Source organism: Saxophila tyrrhenica (assembly GCF_035928015.1).
Source record: "Saxophila tyrrhenica strain CCFEE 5935 chromosome Unknown scaffold_12, whole genome shotgun sequence".
Classification (NCBI taxonomy): domain Eukaryota; kingdom Fungi; phylum Ascomycota; class Dothideomycetes; order Mycosphaerellales; family Extremaceae; genus Saxophila; species Saxophila tyrrhenica.
Window position 1 is genome coordinate 184,070 of NW_027041744.1, and position 25,592 is coordinate 209,661.

The 25,592-nt window shown below is 54.2% G+C and overlaps 11 protein-coding genes across 11 annotated transcripts; 4 read left to right on the forward strand and 7 right to left on the reverse strand.

Moving 5' to 3' along the window:
* Positions 1 to 33: 33 nt before the first annotated feature.
* Positions 34 to 2,994, reverse strand: LTR77_007630 (uncharacterized protein; the record flags this gene model as incomplete). The annotated part of the gene is made up of 6 exons (XM_064804867.1): positions 34 to 88; positions 140 to 302; positions 361 to 672; positions 723 to 969; positions 1,323 to 2,704; positions 2,751 to 2,994. 6 exons carry the CDS (start codon positions 2,992 to 2,994, stop codon positions 34 to 36), a joined length of 2,403 nt encoding a protein of 800 aa, XP_064656709.1.
* Positions 2,995 to 3,352: 358 nt separating this feature from the next.
* On the reverse strand, positions 3,353 to 3,809 carry LTR77_007631 (uncharacterized protein; the record flags this gene model as incomplete). Its single annotated transcript, XM_064804868.1, has 2 exons — positions 3,353 to 3,450; positions 3,521 to 3,809. 2 exons carry the CDS (start codon positions 3,807 to 3,809, stop codon positions 3,353 to 3,355), a joined length of 387 nt encoding a protein of 128 aa, XP_064656710.1.
* A 1,215-nt stretch (positions 3,810 to 5,024) lies between these two features.
* LTR77_007632 (uncharacterized protein) lies at positions 5,025 to 5,849 on the forward strand (the record flags this gene model as incomplete). The annotated part of the gene is made up of 2 exons (XM_064804869.1): positions 5,025 to 5,031; positions 5,095 to 5,849. 2 exons carry the CDS (start codon positions 5,025 to 5,027, stop codon positions 5,847 to 5,849), a joined length of 762 nt encoding a protein of 253 aa, XP_064656711.1.
* Positions 5,850 to 5,912: 63 nt separating this feature from the next.
* Positions 5,913 to 7,753, reverse strand: LTR77_007633 (uncharacterized protein; the record flags this gene model as incomplete). Its single annotated transcript, XM_064804870.1, has 3 exons — positions 5,913 to 7,322; positions 7,375 to 7,530; positions 7,580 to 7,753. The coding sequence occupies 3 exons, from the start codon at positions 7,751 to 7,753 to the stop codon at positions 5,913 to 5,915; spliced, it is 1,740 nt and encodes a 579-aa protein (XP_064656712.1).
* A 447-nt stretch (positions 7,754 to 8,200) lies between these two features.
* Positions 8,201 to 11,252, forward strand: RSC9 (Chromatin structure-remodeling complex protein rsc9; the record flags this gene model as incomplete). The annotated part of the gene is made up of 2 exons (XM_064804871.1): positions 8,201 to 8,289; positions 8,381 to 11,252. 2 exons carry the CDS (start codon positions 8,201 to 8,203, stop codon positions 11,250 to 11,252), a joined length of 2,961 nt encoding a protein of 986 aa, XP_064656713.1.
* A 1,620-nt stretch (positions 11,253 to 12,872) lies between these two features.
* Positions 12,873 to 13,588, forward strand: LTR77_007635 (uncharacterized protein; the record flags this gene model as incomplete). Its single annotated transcript, XM_064804872.1, has 4 exons — positions 12,873 to 12,926; positions 12,980 to 13,303; positions 13,388 to 13,534; positions 13,562 to 13,588. 4 exons carry the CDS (start codon positions 12,873 to 12,875, stop codon positions 13,586 to 13,588), a joined length of 552 nt encoding a protein of 183 aa, XP_064656714.1.
* Positions 13,589 to 15,592: 2,004 nt separating this feature from the next.
* On the forward strand, positions 15,593 to 18,615 carry LTR77_007636 (uncharacterized protein; the record flags this gene model as incomplete). The annotated part of the gene is made up of 2 exons (XM_064804873.1): positions 15,593 to 16,553; positions 16,994 to 18,615. 2 exons carry the CDS (start codon positions 15,593 to 15,595, stop codon positions 18,613 to 18,615), a joined length of 2,583 nt encoding a protein of 860 aa, XP_064656715.1.
* A 44-nt stretch (positions 18,616 to 18,659) lies between these two features.
* On the reverse strand, positions 18,660 to 19,909 carry LTR77_007637 (uncharacterized protein; the record flags this gene model as incomplete). The annotated part of the gene is made up of 6 exons (XM_064804874.1): positions 18,660 to 18,841; positions 18,892 to 19,056; positions 19,109 to 19,364; positions 19,415 to 19,596; positions 19,648 to 19,699; positions 19,784 to 19,909. The coding sequence occupies 6 exons, from the start codon at positions 19,907 to 19,909 to the stop codon at positions 18,660 to 18,662; spliced, it is 963 nt and encodes a 320-aa protein (XP_064656716.1).
* A 1,699-nt stretch (positions 19,910 to 21,608) lies between these two features.
* LTR77_007638 (uncharacterized protein) lies at positions 21,609 to 22,408 on the reverse strand (the record flags this gene model as incomplete). Its single annotated transcript, XM_064804875.1, has 3 exons — positions 21,609 to 21,759; positions 21,815 to 22,271; positions 22,321 to 22,408. 3 exons carry the CDS (start codon positions 22,406 to 22,408, stop codon positions 21,609 to 21,611), a joined length of 696 nt encoding a protein of 231 aa, XP_064656717.1.
* Positions 22,409 to 22,924: 516 nt separating this feature from the next.
* LTR77_007639 (uncharacterized protein) lies at positions 22,925 to 23,704 on the reverse strand (the record flags this gene model as incomplete). The annotated part of the gene is made up of 1 exon (XM_064804876.1): positions 22,925 to 23,704. One exon carries the CDS (start codon positions 23,702 to 23,704, stop codon positions 22,925 to 22,927), a length of 780 nt encoding a protein of 259 aa, XP_064656718.1.
* A 365-nt stretch (positions 23,705 to 24,069) lies between these two features.
* LTR77_007640 (uncharacterized protein) lies at positions 24,070 to 24,954 on the reverse strand (the record flags this gene model as incomplete). The annotated part of the gene is made up of 1 exon (XM_064804877.1): positions 24,070 to 24,954. One exon carries the CDS (start codon positions 24,952 to 24,954, stop codon positions 24,070 to 24,072), a length of 885 nt encoding a protein of 294 aa, XP_064656719.1.
* Between the last annotated feature and the right edge of the window lie 638 nt (positions 24,955 to 25,592).

The window sequence follows — 25,592 nt, forward strand, 5'->3', positions numbered from 1 at the left end:
CCAGCAGCTTACGATAAGCCGCAATCTGAGCAATTATTGGATGGTGTATCCTCCGTCAATCACCATAGAATGGCCTGTCACCCAAGCGCTGGCGATCATTGTCAGCATTAACTTTTTGAGCAAATATGCAGGCTCTTACGCTTCATCACTGCAGAGGAAGACTGCTGCATCTGCCACGTCCTCCGGCCGGCCGAGCGCGTTCCAAGGATGGGAAGCTGCCAATGGTTCTCTCACAGCGGCATCTGCTGTCAAGCCAGAAATCATGGGGCTCTCCACGAAGCCAGGGCACAGAGCGTTCACGTCTGGACGATTGACGGATCAGTATGACCTGGTGACCTAGGAGAACGCTCCAATACTCACGGATTCGATCTCTTGCATAATCAAGAGCCATTTGCTTGGTCATACCCACGACAGCATGTTTCGACGGCACGTATGCTGTGGTGTTCGGGTAGGCAACCAGACCAAGCATACTCGCAGCATTCACAATCCAACCACGAGTCTGCTCACCGCGAGCATTGGCTGCCCGCGGCTCCTGCTTCATCATCTGGCCCAGAGCATGCTTGCAACACAGCCAAACCCCTCGAGTGTTGATGTTGTGGAGCTTGTCGAAATCGGCGACGTCTACTTCGTGGACGCGCTTGTTCATTCCCTGGCCGATCTCGACTGTGATGCCTGTCATTCTGTCAGCGCTAAGAACGACCAAGGCGATCGATTGTCCAAACCAGCATAGTTGCAGATAATATCGAGGCGTCCGCCCCATTCGGCTGCCTTCCTCACCATATTCGCGATGTCATCCTCCTTGCTGACATCACACTTCACGAAGATAGCCTTGTCGCTGCCATGCTTGTCGTTGATCTCCTTCTCCACGCCGTTCGACGTGAGGTCGCCAACCACGATGCGAGCACCAGAGTCAGCGAAGCGAAGAGCAGTCGCCTTGCCCAGGCCACTTCCTCCGCCTGTGATTATGGCCTGCCATTGATGTCAGTGAGAGGATTTCAAGCCTGGAACGTCGTCGTATACAATGCGATCCTTCAATCGGCTATCCATGACGTGCTACTTCCTCCCAACGTGGGGCACGTTTCAATTCTAGTCGAGGTATGATATCGGCTTAAAGACGATCGCACTGTTGTGCCTGATGCTCTCTTCTTGCCCACACGTTTCGATCCGCATCGATCAGCTAGCGGACGAACGGCGTATGGCACTTTTCACGACCCCGCAGGTGGGGTTCGTGGTCCAAAGGACATGTTGGTAAAAATCTATTCAACTCTCTATTTCCTCTCTAGATTCTTGTACAGCACTTGTTGCCTGATGAAGAAGCTCACGAATGCAGTCAGGATCGCGAAGCCGAGAACAACCACCCAGACGCCCCTGAAAGCATCAACATATGCTTCAATCGCTCCGTCCCGCCATCCTCGCGGTAAGTGTTTCAATTCATCTACATTATCCCTAATCCTCCGGATTTCGTCGGGATGATCTGGAAAGCGCTCGAATAGCCCTTGCTTGAGCAGGTTCTGGAAGACAGTGCTTGCTATCGTGATTCCAATGCTGGAACCGGTCGAGCGGAAGGCGTACGAAGCTGAGGTAATGACAGCTTGGTACTTGTGGTCGACGCTCGCAATAAGACTGATCAGAGTGATGGTGAGCATTGATCCGTAGGCCGTTCCGATCAGGAAGAGGTAGATGAAGGGCGGCACGTCCGCAACTGTGGCGTTAAATGTTGCGAGAACCAGCGAGCAGCCAGTGACCATCATGACTTGTATGACGATGTTCAGCCACCAGTACTTGCCAGTCGCTCGCATGATAAGGCCGGAGCCGAGGGAGCCTATGGCTGTGCCAGCGGATTGAGGGATGAACAGCGTGCCTGCTCTTGTTGCTGATATGCCACTAATGACCTGGAAGTAAATGGGGCCGTAGTATATCAATGCAAAGACAGACATCGTGGCGAACCAGTTGGTGAGACATGCGGCAGCGACCGTCTGGTTGAGCAGTAGACGCACTGGGATGACAGGCTCCGAAGCAACTCGGTCCTCGACGTATATAAAGACCAGCAGGAAGACGGCGCTGAGTGGGAGCGAGACGAGTACGAGAGGATGTGTCCAGGGGACGATGTTGCCTCCGGAGTTGAGACCGAGCAAGAGGAGCACCAGGGTCGCAACGAGAGCAAAGGCGCCTGAGAAGTCCACACGGCGGATCTTATCTGTCTCGGTGTCTTTGACCGGGACGTCAACAGTGAAGAAGCCGGTGATGCCGCCAACCAGTATAAAAGGCACCTGTATGAAGAAGGCGTATCGCCAGCCGATCGAATCATGAATCGCGCCGCCGAAGACTCCCCCCAGACCCATTCCAGTGCCAAAGACAATGTTGCCAAAGCCCTGCCAGACGCCGCGTTTACGCAAGGGTATGAGGTCCGAGGCTACGAACGTTGAGATGGTATTGAGACAGCCCCCTCCAGAGCCGGCCACGACGCGCCCAAGAATCATGACCCAGCCTTCTTTGGCGAAGCCGCATATCAGTGTTCCAACAGCGAAAAAGACGGTGGCGAAGACGATGCCCGCTCGTCGTCCGTAGATGTCGGTCAGCTTCCCGGAAAGAGGTTGGAACGCTGCGTTTGCGATGAGGTAGCCAGATGCGATCCAGGAGAAGAGCGTGCCGGAGTTGAATGAGGATGTTATTGGGCCGGAGAGCGTGGCGACGATGGTGGCATCTGGGTGCCGTTAGATGGGTCCATCAGGTGTGGATGGAAAGCATACCTAAGGCAGCGAAGAAGGTACACAGCCACAGGCTTGACATGGTGACCAGCAATTTCTTCGTGCTCGGCTCGTCAGGTAGTGGTACCGTGCCGGCGTCATATTCTCGTTGCTCCTGCTCAGCCTGGGCCTCCAAGTTGTCTTCGTTCTCTGAGCGGCCATTGTGATGGTCCAGGAGAGGTGATCGTTCGTCAGCACCCAACGGCTCAGGTGCCATCACCTTGAGACCGCCGTTCGTCTTCGACATGGTCTAGACGTGTTGGTGGTAGACGAGTGGAAGAGATGTTGAAGAAGGATTGGCAGATGCAGAAGGTGAAGTTTGACTCAAGTTGCTCGGGTCAAAAGTAACTCCGCAAACCTTATTCGAGCATAGACTTTCAATGCACTGGCCAGTTCAAAAGGATTGGGAAATGGGGCAATTCAACTATCGAGTGACATTCTGCTCAAGACTAACAGGACACAGAGCCATTTCACAGAAGCTATTCTCTCCCAACCTGCGACCAGAGAGCCCTCACCTCGAGGCCGCAGAAACGTCTACACGAACTACATTAGATTTTGGAAAGGATAGAGACACTTGAAGGTTTTCAAGGCAAATAACAAGACAATTAGCTCGCATTCTTTTCCTGAATGGCCGCGCGCATTTGGCGCCCTTTATCTTCAGCACTCGCGGCAGCATTCGCGTTGAGGTTCCCAGCTCCAGCACCTGTCACTCGTCAGCCTCGACCATATTCCAGACCATGTTGAAGCGGTATGCTCGCGATCAGAGATCATACCTGAGCCCGAAACCTGCTCCTGCCGTACTTCCTTGGAGCTGCCGTCCGCTTCGGTCTCCTTCGTCGACTTGCTCGAGAATGCGCCAGATAGCGCGCCGAAGACGTTCAAGTTGAGGCCTGCCTGCTGAGAGTAAGCACTGTGTTCAAAAGACTGAAAGGGTTGCGAGCAATGCAAGCTGCGTACGCTGGCGCTGGCACTCTGTTGATGTTCCTTGCTCTCGACCACTTCCTGATTGCCAGCTGACCCGACGTCCTGTTCAGGCTTCTTGGTTACTGCGGATGACGTCATGCTTCTAACTGTGGTCAAGAGAATGGCTAGATGTAAACCAAGGCGCAATCTTTCAGTCTATCTAGAAAAGAAGACCTGCGATTGTGGAGCTTTCTCACTCGGCAAGCCGGTCTTGAAATTAGTCCAGGCAGTCAGGCTTCTGCGTCACGCGCCGAGTCAGGTGGAGCCCGATCCGATGCTCAGAACTCGACTTTCGAACACATTCACGTCGGCGCCGCGCAAACACTAAGGATTCCGCCTGGGCGCAAATATTGAGAGAGCAGAGGACGACGACAGAAGAGCACATTTCGTTTTACGAATTGTACACACCTGGCGGGTCCACCAGTCGCCGGAATGATTAGCTTCTCCGAGACAGCTTCTCTTTTCCTGGCCACTCTGACAAGTCCGAGTCATCTGGTTGCGCTCTCGGTTCGTGAGAGCTCACAGGGGCAGGCCTGGCGCGGCCGCCTTTACACCCTTCGATCTGACGGCACTTGACATGCCTGCGACTCCGATCACATGGGTTCCGCAGAGAAGTTCCGCCAGCTCAAGCTCACCCAAACGCTCAACGAGCAATGGCTCAGCACAATAGCGAGGGGTTTTGCAGAGAGCAAAAGGCTTCTAGGAAACGACATACGGATAAGTAGAGAAGGGGTGGAAAGCGTATGATTCACGAAGCAATAGAGTGCGCAAGAAGCATCTTGAGATACAAACCATGATTGCGAGTACCTGAAGGCTTCCAAGCGGCGATAAATGCACGCAGCAGATATTTGATCAGTTGCAGCACATGAGTAGAACTAGACTAGAGGCTGCTGTTGACAGCAACAGCAGACGAGACGAGACGAAACGAAACGCGGCTCGACTATCAGCATTCACTTCCTCCAGATTTTCCCCGCTAGCCTCTTTCGGCCTGCCATCCGGACCTCGAGTCCGTTTCTCTTCCACCAAGACAACCACAAACAGTACTTTCGCTCTGGCCACCCGCTGTTGGCCTTCAGGTCGACTCGAGAATCAAGACAACCCAACCTAGACTTTTGCTCACATAATCTATGACGAGCGTGTTCTGTCGCCGCTCTCAACCGATCCTTCCCGGCCGGTAGCTAATGGCGCCATGTCTCCGTTTAGTTCTAGACCATCCGTTCTACTACTATCGCTATTGTATATACTACTGTGACAGACAGAGCTCACGAACTTCTCAAAACATCACTCAGCCCACGCGCTCCAACTTGCAACATCATGGACCGTCCGTGCAAACGCCAGCGCACATGTGATCCGGACAACCAGCTTCCCACACCCCCAGCAACAGACTGCGAGAGCGCATCGACGAAACTTCTGGACTCAGCAACAGCAGTGCTTGGAGAGCAAGCAGCAGCACTTTCACATGTCCACGGGCTCTATCAAACCGACGAGACAGCCAGGCGAAGTCTTGCCGCCGCCGTCGATGCCATCGTCCAAGCCCAAGCCAGGCGAGGGAAGCTGATCGTCTGCGGCGTGGGCAAAAGTGCCTACGTTGGTATGAAGCTGGTCGCGACCTGCAAGAGTCTCGGTATCGCTGCCAGCTTCATGCATGCCTGCGAGGCAGTCCATGGGGATCTGGGCGACATCCGAGAGGATGATGTGCTGCTGTTCATCTCCTACAGCGGCAAGACCCCGGAGCTACTGAACCTTCGGCCTCACATCCCCCAGTCAACAAGGGTGATGGTCGTCACTTCGCAGTCAAGACCAGAGGACTGCTTGTTGCTGGCCGATCGAGAGGACGGCATCCTCATCCAGGCGTCCATCCACAAGTCGGAAGAGGAATCGTTCGGCGTGAGCGCTCCGACCACATCAGCGACTGTTGCCCTCGCGATCTCGGATATGCTTGCGTTGACAGTTGCCGGCCAAATCCATGCCGACAAAAGGAAGGAGGTCTTCAAATGGAACCATCCCGGAGGAGCCATAGGCATGCGTCACGAAGAAGTTGAGGCTCTAAAAGAGAAATGCCTTGATGTCTCGATTGTGGAACTGCCAAGTCCAAGCTTGTCCGCGCAGGATGAAGAGAATGATTCGAAAGCTATATGACGAGCAGACCGGCGCATGTACGACGATGTGTCAGCAAATTCACGCTATAGATAGAAGAGATCTTTAAAGCCCAAGCGCAATGCGCTGCCAGCAATTCTCAATGTCCTGGCACAACTTTGTGAAGGATCCGTTCTCCAGGTTTGAAATCATGAACTCCTCCAGAGCAGCGGCACGATCTTCCCTACTCTGGGCTGCGTACTGTGACAGATCCGAGTCGCCAGTTCCGGAAGCAAGTACAAGACTTCGGCCTGCAGAGTGGCCTACTGTGGATGAATCATCGAGCGCTGAAGTACGCTTCTGTGGTGACGATGCGGCAGTCTGTGGCGGAGAGATGACCTCGTGTGGAGCATCCGCCAGACTGTCCAGGCGCGATATTCTGGTGTTGACGGATGTTTCAGCCAGAGGTTGGCCTTTGGCAGAGCGATGATCCAAGATCCCGAGCGCAGTGTTGTCTCCCGTGCAGTGCTGATGCTCCTTCCGTGCTACCTTTGGCGAAGGCCGTCTCCGTTGTGGCGCAGTGTGGCCTGTTGCATGCTGAGGGTGCTCGGTAACGGATGCCTCAAAAGGTCTCTTCAACGGGGAGCCTGTGCTGGCTCTGTTTATAACATCCGCTGGCTGCGAGCTAGCTCCTTTCAGTTGCGACGGCGGAGGCAACGTTGGCAGGGCGGAAGCTGGTCTGGAAGATGGGCCGTCACTTCCACTCCGATGACTTTGCGGCCGCTTGAATGGTAAGGCCCGCCGAGGAGGAATCTCATGCTCCAGTGTGGGCGGGAAGGGAGATATGGTAGACGAGGCTGGTCTGGCACTCTGTGGATGAAGCTCAGAGTTGCCGGAAGAAAACAGTGCTCGATTGGGCGGCCCTTCGGAGGGCCCAGACGACCCAAGGTCAATGTCGTACAACGAGCGTCGACTGGCAGTCGTAAATGGGCGTATGGTGTCAGACCCTCGAGCAGGAGAGATTCGCTTGCTGGAATCTGGAATCGGCGTGGAACCGTACGCATTCCTTTCAATTGATCGAGATGGTGCAGGCTGTGGAACGGCTGCACCTGATCGATAGAAGTGGGCGGTAGATGGCCTGTCCGGTTCAGCTGTTCGGGGTATTAAATGCTCATCGCGTGTGAAGTAAACCGACGGCGTGTGGTTACTCGACGGCTGGTACGATGAGTCGTTAGTCGTGGTGACTGGATGTTCGCTTCGCACAGGGCTTGTCGATCGATGTTGGGAGAGACTGCCAGCCTCCAGGGTGGTCAAGTTGAAGGGCTTCGAAAGCGCTTTTTGTGTGGAACTCGACGTGACAGCGTTAGTGTGCGCAGTCGAGGGCCGATGCTGGGATGAGCTTGTGTACAGTCGTGCGGTGTCAGGTCTGCCTGTACTCGGGCGCTTCTCCTGAAACTGCAGACCTCGCCTTCGAAAGATGGTGAGGATCCGCTGACAGTCGGCTACCGTATGCATCCGTAGCTGGAGTCGACGATTCTAGATATCTCAGGTCAGCGGCTTCAAATTAGCCATGTGCACAAGGACATACTGTCCCATCACGCTGACGGTATCTGACGGCCAGCAAGACATCCTTCGTCATCCCGAAAATGGGCAGTTGGTCGTAAGGGACAGGCGATTGCTGGTCCGCGTTATAATTGCACATTCTAATCGCCTCATCCACAAATGCTCCAATATCCACGCTGTCCTGCGCAAGGGTCAGCCAATGTCGAGCGCACAAATGTGAAGTGGCGCACCAGAATCGTGTTGCGCTGTATAATCTGCATCTTCAGCTCTGTGCCGTCTCCATCCCCGTCCACGGTAACAAAAAGGTCAACCGAAGCAACGTGCACCCATGGAATGTTGGACTCGTTGGGCGCACTGGTCGCATGAGAGAATTTGAGGACTGGAAGACAGATGCCCGCGGCCATGTTGGATGACCGGTTCAGTGGCGGTGTGATGTGGAATGCAGTCTTGGGGAAACCTGTGCAAGAGCTCCATGTGTTGATATTCAATGTCCTGTAGGCTGTCATGCAGAAGTGCGACGACGAAAGTGCTGTGATGCTGTTATGAACCTAGGTCGAAGGCGGAGGTGAAGTCGGGAGGAGCTTGCACAACGCCAAGGAAGCCCGCTGTATAAGCTTTACGGGCCGAATCTGTGCCGGCAGGGAAGCGACGATCGCGCCGACGTGGAGAGAGCCGCATGCGACTTGCGACAACCGACGGCCGCTGTCTGAAGTCCTTGAGATACTATACCGCGAAGGCAGACTGACACGTGTCTAGCAGCGGGACACGCGCCTTTGTTGGAGAGTGAGAGAGGCAGCGGTGGACGCGGGGACCTTGTGCAACGAATCGGCGGGTGGCAGCGCATTGCCAGCATGCCTCCGCGACGTGGAGAGAGCATCGAGCGCAACGAGGCACACGAAGATTTCATCAAGAAGGTGGCCGAGTACCACGAGAAGCGTGGGTATGTCTCGTCTTTGATCTTGCCGCCCTCCATCTCCGTGCTCGGGTCGCCTTGGCGCATTCACTCCGCTAACACGTTGCGCTTACCTCAGAACCAACTTCGATCCCGAGCCCAAAGTCGGCGTGCGCCATATCGACCTCCTCAAACTCTACGAGCGCGTCGTGGGAGAAGGCGGATATGACTTGGTGTCGGACACGAAAGCGAAGCCGCTGATGTGGCGGAGGTTCGCTGAAGAGTTCGTCGGCAAGAACCAGTACACTGCTGCCCAGGCATTCCAGATCAAGAACGTCTACTACAAAAACCTCTGCGCATATGAGATCGCAACGCACTGGGAGAAAGAGCCGCCGCCAAAAGAGATCCTGGAGGAAGTCACGGCCAAAGGAGGTGGTGTCATGACAAGAACGCTCGAAAACTTCGAACGACCGGCGCCGCGAGAGCAAGTCAACCTCGACAACGAGGACTCCAGCGACACAAGCCCCCAGCAACAGCAGACTCCCAAGGAGGAGAAAGTAGATGAGGACCCAAGCAGCGCTTCTGGTCGCACACGGGGTCTGAGACAGCAACCACCGCAGCGCATGCTCTTCCAGCCAGACTTGACTGCTGGGCGGCAGACGCGAGGCCAAATGCAGCAGACGACTCCCGGATCACCTGCCCCTCAAGGATCTTCGGCCAACGGCGCCATGAACACTCCCTCTTTCAGCAATGGTGCTTCCTCCACCCTTGCCGCCTACGAGCCGTCTCAGTCGTACCCACTATCTCTCAAGCCCGTGACTACGCCTGCCAACAACCCGGAGTTCTACCGACAGGAGAAGAAGAGAAAGCTGGACGCGAAAGCCGGGCCGCTGTCGAGGAAGTATAGACACATCATGCTGCCTGGCACTGGCTTCATTGGACCGAACATCTATGTGCGTGCACAGCTGGCGCTCCAAAGCGGCATTCCTGAAGAAGAGCAGTACGCCCTGCATCATCTGGTCAAGATCAGCCATGAACGTGGCGACAAGTACCGCTTCGATCAGTTCCCGGGTTTGGCGGAAGCACTGGTGAAGAAGGTGTTGCAGGTTAGCAGCTTGTTCTACGATGTGGACTGGGATGTCTCATATGACGAGGAGATGAGTGGCCCTGATGATGAAGTTCTCAACGGCCTGTATGGCACCTCAGACGCCATTCAAAAGCTCAGGTCTCGCATCAGGAAGACTACCAACGACCACATGCACGATGAAGCTTTCCTGTCCCAGCTAAACCGGATCTCAGAGGCTGGGTTAATCATCCGCAACATGTGCATGCTCAACGAGAATGCGCAATACCTTTCAGCACATCCGCTTATTCGAGACTACCTGGCGATCGTATTGGACCTACCACAGCACTCACACATCATAGAGCTGCGACACTATGCTTTGGAGACAGCTGAGCAGGTTTTGAAGTACTGTGATCTGGGGCCGGACGACGCTCTCTACCACAGCTTACTGGATCAGTTGTGGGGACAAGATCGCGGCGCCATCACGTTGGCATTGCGCACTATCAGCAGGATCGCCATGCACTTGGAACCGCCGAAGCGTCTCGAAGATGTACCTGACGATCTCCTCCAGAGAGTGCAGGACTGGCTGTTGGTGGAGGACGAAGAGCTCCGCAGTGCCTGCCTCGACTTCTTCATACAGTACACCTCTTTTGCGGACAACGTCGACAACCTGCTACAAGCCGTGGATTCCGAAGGTTTTGCTCGTCAATTGAGCCGGCTGCTATTCTTTGCGGCAAAAGAAAACAAGTCGGGACCAACCGCACCGAAGCCAAGACAAGATGACACTCCAGACCCTGTCCCCCGCCTATCACGACCAGTGGTGGAGACGCTGCTGAAGCTGGATGAACCGGAGCGCTCGTCGGAATGGTTGCGGATGTGTTTCGTCTCCGATCCAAACACCGAGATGACGCAGATCTCGCTGTGGCAGGCATATCAAGCCACCTTCGCGCCATACCAGGCCACCCACACGCATCTGGTCGCTGGTGATTTCATTAAGAACGTAAGCACCACCTTCACCGGTGCGACTGCCCAGGTGTCGACGGGCAGGAAGTATGTCATCACCGGCATCAAGGCTCGGAAGGTCCCTCTCGACTCTGGGGCCACGCCTGGGTCGAGACCCACAGACAAAGGAAAGGAGTTGTTGAAGTGTTGTTGGACGGTACAGATCAGGACCGAGGGGCAGAGAGATCCGCTCACTGGTATCCAGCCTGCGCCGACATTCCATGACGGGCCATGTGCTGAGTGGTTCCGTACGGAGCAGGACATCTTGAGACACATACTAGATGTCCATTTACGGCTACCGAGGAAGCGTCGCAGTCCTGATGCTGAAGATCGGAAAGTCGACAAGATGGAGCTTGACTCGCCGGCATCACGACCCCCGACCGCCAGTGGCAACCGCACGCCCAATGGAACCTCGCGCACCACCTTTGCCGGAGACCTCGACTTCCAAGAAGCAGATGCAACAATGCACAGGTGCAGATGGGCTGGCTGCACGCGCACGTCCACTGACTTCGCCGCCTCAAAGGCTCCGCGCACCGTCTTCTTCGTCCGCCACGTTCACACTCACCTCCCAAACAGCGAACACTCCGCGACATCGAAGCACAACGTGAGGTCCGAAACCAAACCCGTGCCACCACAGCCTGAGTTCACGAAAGTCACCACTCTACAAGACGACATCGGTCATGCTGCAGGCGTACCCTTGAGCGCTGCCTTGGTGCTACGGAACATTGCAAAGTTCTTCCCGAAGCCGGAAGCCATTGCAACGGACGCCATCACGGGTATTGTGGGTGGCAAGAAGGAAGCAGAGGTCGAGCCGAAGGAAGACGATCTGCTGCATCGGGTATTCGATGACGAGGTCGAGGACAGGTTATTTCTGGCGATGGCACAGAATGAGAAGATGAAGGAGCTGGTGGGTACGATACTGTGGGCTGTCAAGGCGAAGGAGTGATGAAGCCAAGTGTGTTCGAGTGGTCTTGTATTTGCTAGCGAAGAGCCCCCAAACTGGGCACTGAATCTTTTGACCTAGCAACCCAGCCGCCTCTTTCGCCCTTCCTCTCCTTCGTTCTCGTGGATCTTCCGGCGAGATCGCCAATGAACAAGGAACGCCCACACTTCCGGGGTATGGTAGGAAGTCGAAAGACACGACAAGTCGTGGGTAGAGACCAACCACGCTCACCAACTTGCGAAATTTAACGAAGGATGCGGCGAAACGCCAAAGTGGACCCGAAGGATTGCTGTGACGCTGCCTGAACGGCTCAAGTGCTGGTTGTAGTATGATGAGCAAGGCGCAACCGCGAATCCTCCTTCACGATACCTCACTAACGACATGTGGAAGCATCCTGCGCCGGGAGGTTGTGGAGATAAAGTTGGACCTGTGCACATCCCAGGTTGCCCGCATCTGCCAGGTGCAAGATACACATGATCCTCTTCTGCGAATGCGTCGTGGGGTTTCTTATCTCGAGAATCTGGGGGATGGCACTGCTGGTAAAGGCTTGGCTATGCTTAGTTGAACGTATGTCGAAATTCGCTCTCGTGCTCGTTAGAAGCTGTTTGACACATCTCTGGCTTTCATGTCAGTGGTACAGGTGGCATCATGAATGCTGCCCCGAAAATAGAGACAGGGTTCGCTAGGCCAGGAGACCTGCATGGATATGCCTGGGCCATCGCCAAGATCAACTTGGGGCCGACCGGCAAGCCGACCGAGGGCACGCGACCCGACGGGTGGGCAGCCAAGGCAGTCTTTGTACCTCCCCGGACACACTCCACCATGACCTACAGGTACGTGGGAACGAGGCTATTGTAGGTACGCTCGGAATGAGTGCCGGCGACAGAAGTGGCGTCTCGGGCAAGTTTCAGTACTCGTCGCCGGGTTCTCTGCAAGGTCCGACTGAGCATGATACCTTACGACAAGTCACCGGCTGGAGGTCCATTGCCCCGTCCTCTCCAATGGTTACTTGGCGCCCGAGGTGTCAAGCTCCTTCATGGCTGAGCTGTGGGATTAGTCGGTCTCAACTCAGTACGCCGTGGATACCGAGAACTGTGGTGAGAACTTGAGAAGTGGGAGCTCTACGTGTGACCCATCTCGAAGGATGGGATGCTGCTGTTTCTGGATGCCACGCTGCTGTGTGGAACCGGAGAGCTATTGGCCGCTCCGACAGTACCCCGTGGAGACCGGTCTGCCGACACGACCTCGACCACGCGATTCAACTCCTTCAATATGATCCTTCAGCTTGTGCGCCCAATGGCCTTTGGTAGATCAGGACAAAGTTGAAACTCACTTGGCTGCGCCCGCTTTGGAGATGATCAGGCCCAACCGCGCCCGTCGATCAACTGGCTTTCTAGCATTCACGGGCCATATGTCGACAGCAATACTGTGCGAAGGATGACACTGGTGGAAATGAACGGCATGTCGTGTGCCTCGCATGGTATGTTTCCCCCCTCTTCAAAACGTATAAATCCTCTGAGCACTGCTGCACAATCCTGGATCAATTCATCCTCGTTCGCTCGTTCGATCCCTTCATCATCCTCTTGCAGTTCCTCAGCTCCTGCAGACCAGACCTACGCAACCATGCACTCGAAGATGCCTTCTGCAGTCCTGTTCTCCACGCTCTTCGGCGTCCTGGTAGGGTTTGAGAGCCCATTCTTCTATTGACAGGTTCTGACAGATGACATTAGGTCGGCTGCTCCCCTGTCACTCTCGATGCTGTCAGGATGGATGCTCCTGTCAGTCTCAATGACAGGTCTTTGAGAAAGCGCACGTCTGTGACAGGTCTCACTTGCGGGAATTGGGCAACCGCAGACATCGCGTACACCAACAAGAACATCGAGAATCTTGGCCAAAAGGATGACCCCGTCTCCATTCCAGCCAATTCCTGCGGCCGTGTTGGGTGTTACAACTCCTCGGGGGTGTACATCTGCAACGACCAGGACGTCGACATTGAGATTCAAATGGGTGAGGTGGTTGAGGTCTTGACACAACTGTCTGAAACGTGCTACGTGGTGAGTCGCACAACCTTTGATGAGAGACATCCTGTTTGAGATACGTCGAACGTTTGCTAACAGTCATCGCTTTCCCAACTACAGGGCCACAGTCCATATGGGATCTCAGGGCAGATTTTCATGGACAGCCTGGGCGGCTACAACTTGAACATCGGTTACTGCGACAACAATGACCCTAATTTAACCGGTCCCGGCGCGTACACTCAAGCAATAGACAACAACGGAGATCCGGTGAGTCTCACACGCCCCATAATGTAGAGCTCCAAAGCAACTGAACTCAGCTGATTGCTCCAGAATGTACGTTGCGGAGACATAACCGGAGACCGATGCTCCTTTGGCTCGTGCGACCTCAACACAATCGTAGTTACCGACCAGCAAGAAGAGACCTGCGGCGAGTTCTTGGGTAAAAACACTTGAAACATGGTTTCGAGACCATGCGCTAACATCTCTCAAGGAGACAATCCCATTGGTGCTGGTGCAAGTAAGTCGTTGCCTCTCGTCGTGCGGCAAGCCAGTACTCCGGTCGCCGGGTCGGCCCAAAATGACACCTGCTGACCGCTCGACTCATAGCATATACCTACAGCGCCTCGAGGACAATCAGTTCGGCGTGGACAATTGGGGGCTTTCTAGGTATACTGCGTCTTGCCGGTCCGGCCAGCTGAAGCTGTCATGCTAACATTATCGCTAGGTATCAATCTTGGTAAGTATGAGGGCGTTCTTTTACGCCAGTACAGGCGCGAAAAAGCGCAAGAGCTTTCAACTCCTTTGACGATGCGAGAACTTAGCTAATATGTTGGTGATCGTCCAGGTGACCTCGCCAAGCCACTCGCCTTAGCAGGTTTCAGCGCTTCCTACACAGAGACCATCCTCACTGGTACCTCCACAGGTACATCGGAACAATGCGGTTCCTACATTGGACTCAACGGACAACCGGGAAACTGGACATGCCAACTGTAAGCTTTCCGTAAGGATCGAGCTTCTTCCCCATACCGCTGACATGCGTCTCTCGCTCCACAGGGATATTAGCCCAAAATGTTACGTGATATCAGGTACCTGCGACGCGGAGTAATCTTACCCTCCCTACACCTCGCCGTCTTGAGAGCTAATGCACGGGTCTAGCTTTGGTGAATTCGGCACTGGAACCGCCCCGTGGAGTGTTAGCGCTCCCAAGGTACGTACATCACGCCCGGTGTTGAATCGGGGAATGCTTCATGATCACCTGCTGACTCTATTCTTCGCAGACCAACCCTGGTACGTGGCAGGTTTCCAGCGATAGTCGAGACATTGCCAACTGACCTAACCCTATGTGTGCAGGCACTGGAAATAGTGTCTGGGTCCCCAACCTCTGCGTCTGCCATGATTGCGAGGGATGGGCCGAAGGAGGTGCACCGCAAGATGCATGTCCTCTTGATTGCCTGTAAGCCGTGCCCGCTATTGTCTACAGAACAGACTTTCGGTCAAGCGAAACGAAACTGACAAGTCTTGTTCAGATCTTGCGCCACGACATGACCTCCTCAATCCTAGTACCCCGAAGAGTCGAGAGAATTTGCATTGCTGGCCTTGGCCAGTACCTCTTCCAGGGCGAGGCTTTGGTACGGTCGATGGAGACCAATAATGAAGACGGACAGATACATTTTGCTATGGCTAATGGGCTTGCGTCGCTACAAATCGATATGAAGTTCTTTCTCCTTGCTCCATGCATTTCAAAAAGGCTCCGCTCCCCTCCAGTGTCATTGTCGTATTAATGTTGCAGTACCGAGATGTGCATCCAAGCTTACTCTCACACTCTTCTTAGATGTCTTTGTGGTGGTTGAGTAGAACGAACTGCAGTACAGAAGCCTTGGGAAATATGTCCGTAGTTGAAGGCGACTCTGTGAAGAGCTATTATTGTTCTCGACTCCATCAGGATTAAAAATTATTGTTCTGCCATTCACTTGGGCGATCGATGTGCGTTTGAAAACGCCAGCAATCGGCCAAAGTCGCGAGGTGTCATCTCATTCTCTACCAGCTCATCTCACCCGCGTCACTCCCATATCTACCGGTTTCTCCAATTCAACCTCGTCCTCGCCGACGAGTCCACTGGTCTAGGCCACATCGACTCGAATTCTCTGAACATGTATGACGCGACTCTATGGAATTGGACGTGTTAGCTCTGGCTCGCCATTCAGAGCTCTTGGTCACCAGTCCTGCTCCTTCAAGCGTCGCCAATTGCCAGTATCACATTGTAGGATGACGGCTCAGCAAACACACTCGTCTGGTGCTTCCCAGAAGTCGAGTGGCATCAGCAAGATGCCTCCACATCTACATAACGCACGGCGCGAGCTGCGCTTCTTGCAGGAAGCCTTGGGTCTACAGACTCACGCCGCGCCTTCTAGGGGCGCCACGTATCCGGTCTTTGTATGCATCGATTGCGAAGCCTATGAGCGCGACCAAAGTGCGATTACTGAGATTGGAGTCGCTGTCCTTGACACGAAAGACGTGCAAGATTACAACCCGTCCGAAGGTCTTCCAATGTGGCTTACTAAGATCAAAGCTGCTCACTATCGCCCTATCGAGCATGCGAACCTGCTCAATAGGCAATTTGTCGCCGGCCGAGAAGAATCCTTCGACTTTGGGAGCACAACCTGGATCAGCACGTTAGATATCACGGCAGTCTTGCGTCGGATCTTCTCAGCCCCTGCAGACATTCTCCATGCAGCCAACCTTGACAAGAAACTACCGACTGATTGCCAGGATGTTGTCTTTGTGGCTCATGGGCTGAGGAACGAGACGAAGTATCTACGAGGACTAGGCTTTCCTTTGAACGGACAAGGTGGCAGGCATCGAGTGGTCAGATGCGTTGACACGCAAATTGTGGCCGGCGGCACGAAAAAAGCCCACCCCAGCCTCCAAAGACTTCTACGCGCTTTGAAGATTGAGCCCGTGAATCTCCACAATGCCGGAAATGACGCTGTCTACACCTTGCACGCACTGATCTCGATGGCAGTCATGGACTACAACAAGCCGGGCAGTGTCTTCGCCGCTTTGCAGGAAGCGAACGCCCTGAAGTTGCCGGCTTTGAAATACAACACAAACCATGCCGAGCATGTGTATGCTGGAACAGCGACTGCATCCTCAGAAGGAGAACGATCTGAGTTCCACTCTACATCGCACCAACCCACGAGGCTGCCGGTGGTGCAGCAACCTGAGAAAGTCTCGCTGAGTCCGATCTCCAACCTCAAAAGGAGGCCAGAAGATGACCCAGAGTCCAGTATGCCAGCCAAAAGAGTGGCTATTTGAGTACTGCATGCTTACTCGCGATACCGTATCTCGGAAAAGGCTGCGGAAGCCCTGAAGTCCCACCGAGCAGGATATCAGCATACTGAGCGGTAAACCTGGGCTGACCCCTTCGAACTGTTGACGAGCACATCCGTAGGAGAGTGTACGTTCATCGAGATGCTCCACGGAAGCAACCGGAGATGGCTTGCTGTAGCTCTAGGACCGGTACGAAGTTTTCAGCATGGTCAATCTAGACTTCTCGACCCGAACTGTGACCTTCATAAGCAAAACAGGTTCAGGTACCACTTGAACAAGTCTGGAAGGACCGACGAGTCTCAGGAAGAGCAATTTCGAGGGATGCGATGTAAGACCTGATCAGCGTCTTTTCTTGAACGAATCCCGTAGCATAGCAACCACTCAGCGCAATGGCAGGCGCTACGGGAACCGAAGTCAAAACTTCACCTCTCGGAGGCAGAGGCCTCTTCGCCACGAAGAAGCTTGCACAAGGAGACGTCGTCATCGCCATGGACAGGCCGCTTGTCGCGGTATTGGATGAGCACAGAATCGAAGACACCTGTTCCTGGTGCTTCAGCTGGACGGAACTGCCCGTCCTCTCGGGTGCTGGCGTCAATCAGGCTTTGAAGGACAACTGGTGTACGGGCTGCAAGAAGGTCAAGTACTGCAGTAAAGCTTGTCAATCCAAAGCATGGAAGGCCATACACAAGCAGGAGTGCAAAAAGCTCAGCGCTCAGTCAGAGGAGATTCCAAATCTGGTCGTCGCGGCAATGCAAATCCTCGCAGGCCTCAACTTGGGAAACAGCTTGTATGGGGACGTCCAGAACATGGAGACTCATCGTGACGAGTTTGAGAAGCTTGGGGCGAAGAAGTGGGATGTCATGCAGCTGATGTCTCATACCGCTGTCAAGTTCTCTGGCCAGGAGGATAATAAGTCGAACCTGGAACGGGCGAAAATGGTTGTATGTGCCATGATGTGCAACAGCTCACGACTGGTCACTCCAACGTTTGATCCGTTGGGACTCGTACTGGACCCTAGCACGGCTGTCATGAATCACTCATGCTCGCCAAACGCCGTGGTTGTTTTTGATGGCCCAAAGCTTTCCGTCAGGGTACTCGAACGAGTCCAGCAAGGTGACGAGATCACCATCAGCTACATTGACAGCTCAGCGCCTTATGGAGTCCGGCAGGCAGAGCTTCGAGACCAATACTTTTTCACATGCAATTGTTCGAAGTGCAAGCTTGGTTCTGCTGCTCCTCAAGATGCTTTCCTTGAAACCAACCAAGACTTTGCCGAACGCATCAAAGTGATCGATGGCATGATCGACCAAATCACTCAAGACCCTGCCTGGCCTCGCCATATCCTTGGACAATCGACGGATATGAAGCGGATGTCTGCGTTGCAGTTCTATGGCTACTCCTATCTTGAATCTCCGGACTCAACGACAGCCGCGCAAGATCCTAGCAATCTCCGAAAGGCCATCACTATCCTGCGGAACACTGGGGTATGGCCGATCTCTCGAGCCCCTATGCCGGCGCTGTACCAACAATATGCAGTGGCTTGCCTAGGAGCGAAAAGGTACAATGAGGCACTGGTCGCTTTGATCCGACTGCACGCATTGATCGACCCAACCATCTACCCACAGGCCCACCACCCCGTCCGCATCGTCCATGCTTGGACGCTGGCTACAATTGCCAAAGCAGTCAGCAATGAGCCGGACACTCCGTTCTGCAAAGCTCTCCAATCGTGCGGAGTCGACCTGCCTGTGCTGTTCCTCGCTTTGCTTGCAGAGATCCATGAGCAGGTCCCTCGTAGCCATGGGAAGAGCTCATCTTTCGGTCAGATGGTTGACGGCGCCTGGCGGACAATCATGGGTCCCGGAGGCGAGCTTGATGAGCAGTATTCACAGCAAGGCGTCGAACGGCCACGGCAGCAGGAGATGTTGCAGCAGCAGATCAAAGAACTGTGGCCGAAAGTAAAGGCCTTCGCAGCGGATGACGCTCTGGCTGCACAGATCGACGAGGCTCTAGCCGGCTGAGCATGGGCTGCGAGGTGTGAGTGCGACCTTGTCTCTTCTAGGTATCAGTCGACGCCCAGCTCAGCCTTGAGCTGCCGGACGAGAGTCGTGAAAGCTTGAGCTTGAGGGCCTTCGCTGTTTGCAACCACTGTGGGTCGACCCGCATCGGCGTCGGTGCATATTTGCGGATGAAGTGGAATGTCGCCGAGCAGTTTGATGCCCAGCTCTGCACACTTACGTTTGGCTCCTGCGAACAGTCAGCGCTGCGTCTACTGCTCGGTCACTTGTGCGACATACCGTCAAGGCCGAAGATGTCGTGGGCGTGCCCGCAGTTGGTGCAAATGAAGGCGCTCATGTTCTGGACCATTCCGAAAACAGGGACATTCACTTTCTTGAAGAAGTCAACACCTCTGACTGCATCTCGCAGAGCGAGATCCTGCGGTGTCGAAACAATGATAGCACCTATACGTATCAGAATTAGTATTGCACCCTTCCACTTTCATTCAGAACACACCTGAGAGCTCCAAACTTTGGCTAATGGTTAATTGAACATCGCCCGTCCCAGGTGGCAAATCCAACACCAGCAAGTCCAGCTTAGGCCAAGTGACCTCAAATAGGAGCTGGTTCAAAGCTTTCTGTAGCATCAACCCTCGCCAGGCTACCGGACTGGCCTGAGGGACGAGAAAGCCCATTGACATTGCTTTGAGGCCATACGCTGTGAGTGGGACCAGACGGTTGCTGCTGTCGAGCTCGGGTTCTAGTCCTTCCAGCTGTGGACACATCAGTTGGAGTGGGCTCATACAGTTTTCATCGCACTTACACCAAGTAGCGTTGGAATGCTGGGTCCGTAGATGTCCGTATCAAGAATGCCAGTAGATATGCCTTCTCGAGCAGCGGCCAGGGCCAGATTGACAGCGATTGTGCTTTTGCCAACGCCGCCCTTTGCGCTACTAACGGCGATGATCTTGCTGACGTTTGGTATCGGCCTCTTCTCTGGTAGACCTAGTATCACTATTAGCAGACGCTCCTCTATCAGGGGGCAGTATCTCTGACCTCGTTTCATCCGTGCTGCCAGGTTGGGTGGCGTGCCTGAACGCGGCAGTCCCTGATGCAAACGTGAGCGGCGTCCATGCATTGAATGAAGGTGTTCATATCCACCATGAACAGTCGTATCAACGAGGAGACATACCAAAGGGTTCTCATGGCCACCGGCCTTGAGACTTGGGAGGGTGGTAAAGGCACGCCTCGAAGTGCTGAAGAGCGTGCCGTAGCAGAACACCGACCGTATCCCGGCACTGCACTGTAATTTCGACATTACTTCGATGAAGCTGTCAACAATCGATGGTTAATAAATTGGTGACCGTCGACGTAGATGTAGGAGAGGCAGATCGAGAAGCAATGCAGCCAATCAGAGATGGGCTTGGACCCACTTCAAAAACCACTTCACCCTTCACCCTTCGCCATCTCGACGCACACCCTGGCCCTTGTGTGCATTACTCATGCTTTTTCTACCTACAAGCTCATTCATACTACCTTGAAAACATCGTGAGCACTACCGCTAGCATAAAGGCTGATCCATGTACTGTCCAGCTCGCCCTACACATGCGTAGCCTGTCGCCACCTTCGATCCTCAGCAGCACATCAAGATGCCCAACTGTTGAACTCTCACATATCAATCATACCACCTCCTACGCTGCCTGCAACTGATATCAGTCATTTTGCAATGGTTGAAACACGAAGTGCAGAACTTACTCCCGCCACTGCCTCTCCCATTCGACTTCCCGCGCCGCCCCATCGAACCCCCTTGCAGGCACTGGCGAAGAAGGAGCGACTTTCTTGATATGCTCAGGAGACCTCGGCATTCTCTTCTTCGCCGGGGACCTGAAGAATATCAGCATTGGTGAGATTTCAAAAGAATCAGGCCATGGCTTACAATCGTTTCGACTTTTCCCTGGCCACCTCCGAGCGGTACGGAATCGGAGTTGGAACGCGAGGTTGAATGAGACTTCTGGTCCGGACCTCGTAGCGCCGCAAACCTGAGGATTCGTACGCACTCGAGTTGTTGTCAGTGGATTGCTCGTACTGCGACCTTCCATACTCTGTTGACGACTCCTCATCTGACGACCATGGCTTCCTGTGTTATTCGCTCCACTGTTCAGCGGATTGCCCGACTCTAATGTCGCTCCCTTTTTCGCTGCTTGCCCGTGAGCTGGGTGGGTATGGGCCGGGTGGGTATAAGCTCCTCGAAGTAGAAGTAGGCTTCCTGGAACTTGGTGCTGGGCTAGCCCTGACGCTGTTACCTTCGGAGCTGCTGTGTTCGGGAAACGGGTTGCGAGTTGGTCCTGGAGCTGGCCGTGTTCTCATGCTGTCGATGTCTTTATTGAACGCTGCGTACAGTCAGTACAGCTTACCACGGCTAAGTCTGCGGACATTGATCACCTTGTCTCTCCCTGCGGTTCTTCGGAAACTCGAAGAACTCGTTGGCACCTCCCTCACTGGGGTCAGTGGTTCCGTACTTCTTCGACATGGCTTGCGAAACCCGATCAAGCTGTCGCCACGTGGGCTTTCGACGAAGAGGTATTGTGCTGGCTGGCGCGTCGATATGTTGGTACCGGTTGTGAGTATGTTGATGCGATACTGTGGTTCTGGTCTCGACAGAGAGACGTTGAACGTACGTGACCCGGCTCATATACTTCCCCTCCGATCAACGTTGACTACAGGCGAACTCATTCCCTCTGGATCAACTCATATCTCGGTAGCACGGAAGGCAATAGGCAATGCAACCAAGAGATCCAACAGATAATACTATCGCAACACGGCAGGCACATTCACCAATATTCGGCTCGTGACCACAGGGGTGACAGCGTTCTTGTCATGGCCAACAGCTACTGAGAACGGATCACGAACTTGATACGCCTGCTACATACTCACATCTCTTATTGGTACCCCTGGCGCCTGTGGTCCTCATCAGCTCTCATGTCAGCATTCGGGGCGGATGGATGGATGTTCACAACTTACACTCGCCACGCCCTCGCCTCTTCGTCTTCGCGCAAAATCTGACCCAGCCCTTTCGCAACCACTACCGGCTTGTCAGGTGTTGGATTACTCGGACCGACATCCCTGACAACCTCTGCAGGCTTTGGCATTTTCTTCTTCGCGAGCGACCTGGGACATGATCAGCACTTGCGAAAGTTTACAGGACACTTCCAGCCCGACTCACAATGCCTTCGCCCTCTCCCTGAGCCTGATCTCTGCCGAATCCACATCATCCAAAGACTCGTCATATATGGAATCATCGTACGACGATTCCGACCCTTGGAACGGTTCATCATTCCACCGCTGTCTGTACGCCTCAGACCATTCCCTGGCACCTTGGCCAATTCGAATATCGCTGCCTTGATCGCTGCTTGACCTGGAGCTAATACTCGGATAGAGACTTTCCGATACTGTGGTCGAATGGTCTGTGGAGCGACTGTTTTCGGTCTTGGCCCGGATGTTGTTATTCGACACTGAATGCCCTGGGATGGTCTTGGGATCAGGCTTGTAGCTCTGGACTGGACTTTCTGATGCTGGCGCTGGAGAGGACTTGGAGCTTCCGATATCGAGGGTCCCTTGCATGGCGTCGATGGCCATTAAAGCTTCACGAGTCTTCTCTGCAATGAGCTCCTTGTTCTGGACTACATTGTATGAGCATTGGGCGTTGGAAGTCTCTGAGGTGCAACCAACTTTGTCTGGATACTCGAGATTTCTCGAATCCGAAGGGCTCCTTGTAATCGCCCTTGGTAGGCTTGGTATTCATGCTGTTCTTCGACATGACTTGAATCTTTCGATCGAGCTGTCGGGCTCAGAGCTTCCGGACTGTCTGATTCGATCGTGTTCGTGGCCTGAAGCTTGAAGGTAGGTATTGATAATGCTGAACGCAGGTGTGGTCGAAAACTTCTTTGAGAGGCCTCGAATACATGCGGCCGGCTCCCTTATACGCTTCTCAGTCGGCATTGGCTCTACTCGGAGTCATTATCTCGCAAACATCAGACATCTTTGTCAACAAACAGACCGTCAGGCAAGACAGAATCATGAGGCTTGAAGGGCATGATGCCGCGGGCACAGTCATTAACACCTGGTCAACAACAGCCCAAGTGTGACAAGGCTCTCGACGGAATCACCAAAGGTCACCGACAAAAGACCACGTCTCGATGCCCACGGCTGTCTTTGAGAGTATTGCAATAGCTAACCAACAAATGGAGGACTCTCTCGATCGAATAACTCCGCAGACGACTCTCATATCGAATGGATCACTCTCCATGGCATCTTTGGAGGACCTCACAAATCGCTATTGCTTCCCACGCTTTGATCCCCGCCGACCAGGTGCAGTGCCTTTCGACTGCTTAGGCTCTTCCAAGTCATCCGAAAGCTCCAATGAGAACACCTCTGGTTCCGAATTGTCGCCACCCCCCTGCTTGATCACCGACCCACGAGGCCGTGTTTTGTCCTTCCCCTTGCCTCGTTCACCGTCAGTGCCAGCTTCATAGCCAGAGGCATACTCGTCTCCTGCAGCCTTGCGCAGTGACTGGACTCTCGAGGCAGCGGATACTTGTGAGTCTCCTGGTAGCGGAGTCCCACCTTCATGAGCTGCACCCTCCTCCTGGAAGCTGCTACGACTTCGGAACTCATCGATTTGCTCAGGATCATATCGGAAAGTAGTGTGCTCCTCCAGGGTCGCCGCACTCGAAGGCTTTGCAAGCTCCGCAGCCGTCGGCCATTCCCTCCAATACCCTCGAGCCTGCGCAATCCGACCGTTCGCTCCGCCAGGATCACTGATATCAAGCTCCAGCGGCCGACCGATGTGTTCGGCGTACTTTTTGGTCATGCCGAAATCGTCTTTCCACAGCTCAAGAGTCGTGTACGGGTCGCCAGAATGGGTGAGGTGATATGAGATGCACTTCCAGCAGTCGCACATGATCTTACCGGTGTGTCTGCAATGGACAATGTTCTTTCCCTTGTCGGCCCATTTCCAGACCTCGCGCACCCAGCCGCCGACTTTGGTTGGACGGACGTAGACTGGGAAGTGATCTGTTACCTCGAATGTGAGAGGGTCTTCTGCACCTGCCATTGGAGAGAGCCACTGTGGCTGTCTGCTTGAGGATGGAGAATGTTGAATGTTGCACAGCTGTTGATAGCACTTTTGTCGAGCGAGCAACGGAAGACTGCAACTCAAGCGACATTGGGATCCTATCTTGTAGGCACTTGGAGTCCAATCGAAGGCAAACATCCCAGTCACACCAGTCGAGCTGATTGAAGCAAACAGAATGAGGAAATGCGCAACGCAAACAATAACACATGCTTGAAGCCCGCGCTGCCTTCTGACTACCCAAAGGACTGATTCGAATGATCCATTAGGCATATCTCGATATATCATGGCCCGAGCGTCCAGCGCTGGAGCGTCTTCATAATTTTCATCCAAATCCATCCCCATCTTCAGTACTTCCTCCCTCGCCTCTCGTCCTCATAATACTCGCCATTACCATTGCCCCCCGACTTCCGATTGTGGACTCGACTCGGCGTACTCGAAGGCCTCTTCTTGCTGTACTCATGCCCACCAACGCCGCCCAAGATAGCACCACCGATCGTTCCCAGGCCTGGGAATATGAGATCGCCGATGAGCGCACCGCCACCTGCACCGAGGAAAGCGCTCGTTCCACTGCTCTTCTTCCGATCCGCGCCTGGCCGGTTATGGTTATGCCGGTGCTTCCTGTCGCGGTCTCGACTGCGACTTCGTGAGCGCGAGCGGGAGTCGCGTCGATACGGAGATTGTGCTGTTGGGTAGCCTGAAGTGGATGATCGACGCGGCGGTCGAAGTTGCTGGGTCCTGCCTATCTGACTCAGCCCCGGGCCTGCCGGCGCAAAGTACCCACTAGCAGACGGCGCGTAGCCGTTGGTCTGCTGTTGAAGTGGTGGGGGCGGAGGAGGTTGGGCTTGATACTGTTGGGGTGGTGGATGCGAAGAGGTGTAGTCTGATGGTCGATACATGTTCTGCAGCGTTGAAGGTCGTTGCGCCACCTTCTCTGGAGGATAGTAGTGCGTGTCGCCATTCTGGTTGGGGTTGTAGGGTTGATATTGAGGGCCGCCGTTTTGATTGGGTATTCGTTGCATCGGTGGTTGCGACTGTGGCCGCTGCTGTTCTGAGTAGGCTTGGTATGGAGGCGGCGCATCACTCATGGGGTATGGAGGGTTCGAAGGCGCGGGCGGTCCTTGACTGCTCGGTCGCGGGCCTTGTTGCGGATGGGGCTGTAATGTTGACGGCGGCGGAGGCGGTCGGGTTTGGGACGTGCTGCCCGGATTGTAATACTCCTGCGCCGCCATGTTGGACGCTCTCGGTGTGCGATCAAGTGTGGACGGGCTATCACTGGGGAATGCTGTTGTTCATGTGTAGACGTTGCCAAGTCTGGAGAATGAGATGGAAGGCTTGAAGGCTTGAAGGCTTGATGACGTTGGACTCGAGGAGTAAGAGATATTCTTACCAGGGACACGGTTTTGAGTGAATGGAAGATGACAGAAGATCGAATGAGGCTTCTGACCACATGATGCAGCAATAACTCGTGCGAACGGTCAGCGGGCTAGCCATCTCCGGTATGGGACATTGTTCGCTCGTGTGACCCGAGAGCCGCTTGTCGCCGCCGAGCTAAATTTACTGCCAGTGACGTGCTTCTGCAGGGCATTTCTATTCGGCACCGGTATGTCCGTCCTCAGGCGATGATCAGTGGCGAACGAAAGGCTTCTGGGCCTCTATGGTTCTACAGCCTCATTCATCGAGCAAGCCGATCCATCCCACCATGAGAGGTAATTATGAGAGTGAAGTGAGATACAAGTAATCGAAATTGATCATGGCAACCAAATCGCAAAATTATGTTGTCCGTAGCAAATGACTGTCGCCGCTGCAGCAACCACATCTTCGTTAGCCTAGCCATGCTGTATTTTTCAGCCTATACAGAACGCCAGCC